Source organism: Eurypyga helias, unplaced genomic scaffold (assembly GCF_000690775.1).
Source record: "Eurypyga helias isolate BGI_N326 unplaced genomic scaffold, ASM69077v1 scaffold9549, whole genome shotgun sequence".
Classification (NCBI taxonomy): domain Eukaryota; kingdom Metazoa; phylum Chordata; class Aves; order Eurypygiformes; family Eurypygidae; genus Eurypyga; species Eurypyga helias.
Window position 1 is genome coordinate 68,812 of NW_010270117.1, and position 7,914 is coordinate 76,725.

General features: G+C 41.2%; 1 protein-coding gene across 1 annotated transcript in view; it reads right to left on the reverse strand.

Annotated features, from left to right (window-relative positions):
• The window catches only part of TNC (tenascin C), a 47,927-nt gene that overhangs the window by 36,970 nt on the left and 3,043 nt on the right, over nucleotides 1-7,914 (reverse strand). The window contains exons 3-9 of the mRNA XM_010158324.1: nucleotides 6,358-6,621; nucleotides 5,382-5,497; nucleotides 5,131-5,287; nucleotides 4,263-4,532; nucleotides 2,989-3,174; nucleotides 1,860-1,949; nucleotides 1,136-1,399 (exon numbers count right to left, since the gene is read on the reverse strand). Of these exons, the coding sequence (XP_010156626.1) occupies nucleotides 1,136-1,399; nucleotides 1,860-1,949; nucleotides 2,989-3,174; nucleotides 4,263-4,532; nucleotides 5,131-5,287; nucleotides 5,382-5,497; nucleotides 6,358-6,621 (1,347 nt within the window). The remainder of the gene's footprint in view (nucleotides 1-1,135; nucleotides 1,400-1,859; nucleotides 1,950-2,988; nucleotides 3,175-4,262; nucleotides 4,533-5,130; nucleotides 5,288-5,381; nucleotides 5,498-6,357; nucleotides 6,622-7,914) is intronic.

The following is a 7,914-nucleotide window of genomic DNA, read 5'->3' on the forward strand; positions in this document are numbered from 1 at the left end:
GTTTCCTAATTTTTCCTACATTGGACACAGGCCTAGCTCATGCATCAAACAAGTAATTTGGTACTAATGTTTTTCTGCTGTTTACACCATACCACATAACTCTCTGCTCAACTAGATTACTTAACTCCATAAAGCATTTGGAGGTTCTGCTGGCATGAACACTGCCAGGGAATATGAAACCAGTTTTGATCAGTCAAGCTGTATATGTATGAATTTGTAAAACCCACAACTTCTGCAACGTTTGACCTCATAGATGGTCTTTGGGAAGAAAAGGATAAACACTTTCATATCTGCTAAGGAAAATAACTGTAGCTTGGCTGATTCTGATTTCACCATCTCTGCTAAGTTATAGCCGTTAGAGCTTTGCCTCACAGGATTTACCTAAGGCACAGAAAGGTTCAGGACTTATTCGTGTTCTATACCAAGATATGATTCTGCAGGCACCAAACTGGGCCAAACTGTTTCACAAAGAATAAATCTTGTTCAGTAAGTAGTCCACTTATACTGGTTAATGGGAGTGGTTTGTACACATGGAGATGGCAGAAATGGACCCTTTCTTTGTAGACAAATGCAACAGTCATGGCACCCAATGGAAATTGTGACTGTGACCAGATTTGTGGTGGTAGCCTTTCTCACTTTTGGATGAGAAAACTGAAAAAGGGCAACATCAAAGCCCTGTTCACACTGCTGAAGCATGGTGGGTGGAGGCATGCTGTGAAGAGAATTCATTAGGCAGGAACAAGTAATGTTAAATGCATTCTGGTCTCTCTTCCTCTTAGTTTTTGGCTGTAGAAAACAAAAGAAGTTTTAAGACATAACGCACAAAAAAGCAGCCTCATTTAGAACAAAGGATGAGGTCTGTGTTTTCTCTGGGACAAATAGCTGCGTTCTTTGTGAGTCTTCTCAAAGGATACGCAAGAAATCATTGAGAACATGCAGCTAAACTCAGTAGGTATGGAAATACACAGCTATTACTCGATTTTATCATGCTAGACAGTGCTAAGCCTGCTCTGCAGGCAGTTGATGTTCTTAAGCAATTCCCCAGACATGGCTTACACAATCAACTGAAGTTGTACCTGGGCTAGTGACTGCCCAACGACCTAGTGCACGGCACTCGTCAAAAGCTGTTACTCACCAGTCGAACCCTTGACAGTTGTGGGTTTGCTTTTGTGTCTGCCTTTCTCTGCCACCAGGCTAATGGTGTATTCCGTCCCTGCATCCAGCCCTCGCAGGATAAAAGATGTGCTGTCCACGGGGATCTCCACTTCATTCCTCCTTCCAGAGGGGCTAACGTAAATGAGGCGATAACGATCAAACTTGGCCACTGGTCTTCTCCAACGAAGGGATAAGGTGGTTTCAGTGGGGTCACGGACTTCCAAGTCCTTGGGGTTATCAAGATCTGTAGAATAAAAACCAAACCAAACCAAACCAAACAGTTGAGGTGTCTCTGAACTACCCTGAGAGTTTTTCAGGCATCTGTACACACACCAACATCTACGCTGGGTGTCTAGTGACAGCTGAATCTTGTCCACCTTTTTTGCAGCTTTTGAAGCCGCATTGCTTGGTACAGGTGGAGGATGATAAAGTTCTCTGTAACAGACAAACCACACTAGAACAAATTTCCCCCCCTTTACACGCACTTCAGCAAGCACTGCGTGGAGCAGAGGCTGAATTTAAGCTTTCAGAGGGTTTACATGGGAAAAGGGGGATATTGTGAGAAAAATCTTGGGTTTGAAGGGCAGTTAGGACTATTGTAAACATATTTCTTGCAACATTACTTGGAAATGAAAGAAACATCAGTGCAGCTCCACCTGACTTGCTGCTTCCTCCAGAGCACAAAGGGGTATCAAGGTACTCACCAGTGCCAGCATTAATGGTAGCAGGAGCGCTTTCCCTGTCCTGTCTCACTGCTGTCACTCCAATGCCATATTCAGTTCCAGGCCTCAAACCTAAGAGATGAGTAACAGAAGTATGAGCTCCTGACCATGGAATGTGCCTACGGGCATTTGTTTAAACAAGGAAGCCTGAATGTATGCAAGGTAAAATATATGCTTTCCGGTGTATGCAGGGAGACAAGGTGTCAGTTGACCCTCCAGCTGACCTGATCTTAATTAATCTTTTTCCATATACATTTCAAGGATAAAGATTATCGCCCAGCCCATCAGCGACAGTGGTAGCATGTCTGGGATAATGTGTTTGAGAATGAAAAAAAAAACCCCACACCCGCACAAAACAATGGCAGTCGAACAGGGGAGTGAGAATATGTGAGAGGAACAGCTCTGCAGACCCCCAGGTCAGTGAAAGAGGGGGAGGAGGTGCTCCAGGGGCTGGAGCAGAGAGTCCCTGGCAGCCGGTGGAGAATGTCGGGGCAGGGGCAGGGGGTGAGGATCCTCCCCTGAGGAAGAAGGAGCAGCAGAGAAAACATGTGATGGACTAACCCCAACCTCCATTCCCCATCCTCCTGTGTCACTTGGGGGGAGGAGGTAGAAAAATGGGGAGTGAAGTTGAGCCCAGGAAGAAGGGAGGGGTAGGGGGAAGGGGGTTTAAGCGTTGGGTTTATTTCTCATTATCCGGCTCATTATCCTATTTATTGATAATAAATTAAATTATTTTCTCCCCAAGTCAAGTCTGCTTTGTCTGCGATTGTAAGTGCTGAGTGATCTCTCCCTGTCCTTGTCTTGACTCACAACCTTTAGTTACATTTTCTGTCCCTGCCCAGCTGAGGGGGGAGTGACAGAGTGGCTTGGTGGACAGCTGGCCTCCAGCCAGGGCCAACACACCACAACTTTCTGTGGCTCGTTATCCATCTGCAGGTTTGTAAATATATAACACATGTATTTTAAATGAATTGCTTATACTCAAAATGCATAACCTCTCCTTGTACCTCTTACGTATAGTGACCAAAAGGGTATTTTTTTCCTACGCTACTGTGCTCTAGGGTGATGGCAGCTGCATGACATTAACAACAATCTCTCCATTCCCCCCTACCTGTGAGTGTAGCTCTGGTTGTTGCTTGGTTGCCCTTTGGCACTGTGATCTCAGCATGGTCTCCACCAGAGATGGGAGCAAACTTGATCCGATAGTTATCAATGTTTGCATGGCTGTTCTTCCACTCCAAAGTAATGCTATTGTCTGTCTGTGACACCCGCTTCAGGTTCCTTGGAGCATCCAAGTCTGTAATCAATCAACCAATAAGTAAACAAATATATAAATAGGAATAATTCTCTTATGACAGCAGTCTCTTGTAACAATACTTAGGTGAAATGATCCATAAAGCTGAATTCAAGTTTCCTCTCACGTGATACACTACTGCTACATCAAGCAGATTTCTTTTGGCATGAAATTGAAGGTTCACCAGCTTTGGCAAAAACATCAGTAGAAGAAATTCAACTTTTATGACATCTTCAATTTTAGAGATTATTTTTTTATTTTAAAATAGGTTTGTGGAAAGAAGTAGTTGGATGAAAACACTATTTTTCCTTTATAAATACCTCAGTTTTCAAAAGGAAATAGGCTGCTAAGAAAGACTTTATCATCTCTAGAATGTAAATATCTTGCATTTGTGGCTGAAAGGAACTTTAAGTCTCAAAAAAAATGACTAATATTATATAGAAATTCAATGGGATTTCACTGTTCACAAGTATAGGACTCAAATCCTGCTCTGAATGAACAACTACATTTCAAAATGGAAAGGGAGATACTTTCCTATGTACCATTTACTCAGATCCCTTGATAACATGCTAAAGGACCCACACTTTCATAAAGCATTACCAGGATCACTAAGGAGCAAAGTAAATGTACAGAAGCATGAGAGAAAACATTTGCACAACTGAAGAAGGAGAAAAAGCAGTTCTCTGCTAATCTGTTATGCATTCAGACAAATAGAAATTAGGTCTTAGATGGAATAGGAACCACGGAAGATATTTAGCTCAACAGACAGATGAGTAATCCAGAGGAATTTCTCTCCTGAATTAGAAACTTAGAGTATGATGAGAAAAAGCTTCTAAGAGACTTAATAACATAATTCCCTTTTTCAAAATATATTTAGATACTTGGGTGTAATTTCTTTTTTTGAGCCAGTAAGGTATATAAGGCACAGAAAAATGTTCTCCTCTTTCATGAACCTCTAGAGCAAGAGCTGATTCTATGTTGATGCAATAACTATCATCTTAAACTACATGACACAGGTAACACAGGAAGATTGATGGTGTTTGCATCACCTTCGCAGAAGTTTTGTTTGGTTTGGTAACCAAGCCTCTTACCTGTGACAAAGACTTCTTTTATGGGGTCACTTTCCATGTCCCCTCGACGAGAGATAAGCATCACCTCATACTCTGTGTGCGGCCTCAGGTTTCCAATGGAATATTGGTTTTCATCTTCAGAGAGGTCAATGGTTGTCCTGTCCCCTGGAACTTCCTTGGGGCCATAAGTAAGCTCTATGCCCTCGATTTCAGCCAAAGGTTTGGACCACGTGATAAGAGCTGTGGTGTCGGTGACATCTTTTGCCTCAATCTGGCTAGGGGCATCAAGCTCTGTTACAAATAAAAAAGGTGTTTTTTTCTAAGAAAACTTGCCAGAAAAATCAAACACATTCTTGTGCTTTTAACTGCTGATTCAGAGCAAAATCGAGTGGCTTCTACTAACTGAAGCCTTTCTTCATTTACTTTCTTCCTTTAATTTCTATAGTTGTAAAATTAAGTGCCATATGAAGTCAATTTCATCAAAATCTATTAAAGTCAGAAGCTGTCAAAGGAAAGACAAGCAGGAACCCTAATGGTTCCTGGTTCTCCATCTGCACAATAGAAACTTTTTTAAATAACTTCTTCATGCAAATATCACCAGGATGAAATAAATTTGAATTTCTGTTAATGTAAATTTTAACAAAGAATAAAAGCTCATGCTGCTTGCTACCTTCTAGCTAAAAATAAACCCCTTTTCCTCTTCAAACAGCTGATTTAGAAAGGAATTGAGTTCTCCTCATGTATTCCTCATTAGCAGCTCCACTACTTCCTTCCCGCTCCTATCAGTTCACCGTATAGACCGTGGCTTGCTTTGTTAAAAACTCCCAGGCTACACCAAACAGCAGTTGTTTTATTGGTGGCACTACACCAAAATTCAGGTCGTGCTTACTTGTGGTTATCACTCTGGATAATCCTGGTCCTCTGGTATTGTTTTTCACTATATGAAGGGATACATTATACTGTTGCCCTGGTGCCAAACCTGGCTGCATATAAGATGTCTCTGGCCTTTTCAAGCTGCTGGTTATATCTCCATTATCATCCTTTTTCTGTAACACACGGAACAATCATTAGTATAAATGTAAAAAATCCAGGACCTTTCACTTACTTATGGCCTCTACACAAGAAACGCCGCTTCCTTACCATATTACGGAAGACCAGCTCCCAGCCATCAAACGAAAAGTTCAGAGGATCCCACTCCACCTGGACGGATGTTTCTTTAACAGATTTGAATTTCAGACCTTCTGGAGCAGGCAGATCTGTGGTAGATAAAAAAGGATATCATTATATGACCAAGAAGTTCCCATAAAAAGGGCACTAGGGGTGGGACATCTATCTACCACTATAAATATCTGACATGTAGGTATCTGCATCTGAGATGTTTAAACCCCCTTCACAGCCTTCTGCCTTTGCTGAGACATTCCTCTGACCTGTTTTAGATGGCACCTTAGAATAAAATGACTTTTGCCCTAGAGATCTCCTTTCTTCCCCCCCTCCCCTTAAAGAAGCCTAGCGTGGACATTTGAAGTTAGGTGAGACCAATCCTGCTCCAGGTCTCTAAAAATAACCACAGTGAAAGGAGTCAAAGAGCATCTTTTGAAGCTGGTACATTTAGAGAAGACTGTGGTGTCCACAATACAAAAAGGAAGATGAACAACAAATGAAGAGGCAGGCGGATATAAAGTAAGTTGTGGTAAAACACACTGAAGATGCAAACCAAATATAATCTCCATTTTAGTCAAAACAGTTTGAATCCTAGTGATTTCATATTGCTTTTTTTCACAGGCTGCTACATTACTGTATTTTTTGTTGGAAGCATTACCAGATTTTAAAAATGTATCTTATTATGAAGAAGTCAAGGGTCTTAATTTACAAAGCCCCTATGATATTCATTGGGAGGCACTGCAGCAAGCAGAAGAACTAGTGAATTATAATTTTACGACAGTTATTGGTATTGGAAAATAATAGAAAATGAAAGTGCAGGAGGCTGCCTTTGCCCAGAACAGAAGGTGAATTGAAAGTAGAAAATGCAAAAGAAATAATACACCCAAAAAGGGATGCAAATAGATACATGCTATGGAATAGGCATAAGAATGAATACAGAGAATATTACACTCACATGTTGCTACCCTGGCACTGACTGGAATACTTTTCTTGTTTTTAAGGATTGCAAAGACACGGATAAAGTATTCTACACCCGGCTCCAGTTCGTGAACAGTGGCAGCTGTCTGGTTTCCTGGCACGGTGAACTGCATATCTAAGCCACCACTGCTGGTAGGGACATAGGTGATGAGGTACTCGTTGACAAGATTCTCATGCTTCCATTCCAGATTTACGGTTTTATCTGTTATGTTTGTCACAGTCAGCTCAGTTGGAGGAGACACTAGGAAAGGGAAAACCAAAACAAACCTATAGGAAGTTTTCAAGGCTCAGAAATAATTACTTACACAGTTTCATATTATCCCAGGAGCAGTTTATAAGAAACATTTAACAAACAGGGAATGGGGAAGCCATGTCACTCAGATTAGCTGCTTGAAGAAAGGAATGTTCAGCTGATGAAGAACACAGACATTTCCAAAAGTCATGGGCCAATTTCTACTCTCATACTTGCACACAACCTCTGGCTGACTGTGTTCCAGCTCCTCCTCTCGTGGCTACGGCACAAGACTACTACAGCTAGGTCCCTAGGGATTCAGACTTTTAATTCTGCTGCCAGTGACACATGATTGTATAGCTGGAAGTCCTGAGGTTTGCACGGATTTTCCAAAGTAAAATAAAACATGGTTATTTTTGTAAATACTTTCAGTAGATTACTCCACTTTTGCACATGCAAGAGCACAAAATGTGGCTTAGGAGTCTTCCAGAAGGAGAACACGAAAAATGGGAATTTCTTTCCAAGTAAATTCATTGTCTTTTACAACATTCCCAACCCCAAATTACTCTTTGATTACTCTACAAAGATCTTCATTCCAAAATTTCACCCCTGGGATCTACCGAAGAAAATGACCATGTTTCTAGCATAATGCCTCTCATTACCTATCTGCCAAAATTTTCTATCTATTTCCATAGAGTCAGTGGTACTGGGAAACTAAGCCTGTGGCTTTATAGATAAGTTTCCACTCCAGCTGGTTCCATTATCTTACTGCAAGCTTTTTCAGCTCTACCATACGCACATACACATACATATGTGTGTATATATATATATATTCACATAAAATAAGGTTTTATTTTAGTTAGAAAAATCTACTTGGCCAACTGAGAGACAGCCAAAGCCCCTGTAATAATCCTGAAATCTTGTGCTGCAATATTTGCAGCATCTGGCATTTCCATTGTGACAGTGGTCCCATACAGATCACTCAGTAGGATCACATTATGATCCATCAGGGCTCCAGCTCAGAGATCTACCTTCAGAGCAAAGTCACTGAGCTCTTGGGGTCTGTCAGTGTATATTGTCAGTGCTGTGTGTTTCATTTTCAGCTCCTACAAGTCATGGCATTGTAAATGCAAACCCTTTTCTTATCCATTCAGCATGAGACTGGGAACCAGAACCTGGCTTTAAGAAATATTTGATACCCAGGGTCTTTATTCACTGACATTTGTTATCTACATTATCTCATTCCTGCAAAGCCTTATTCTTTAGTCAAAATTCAGTATATATTCTTTTGGCTAATCCTGC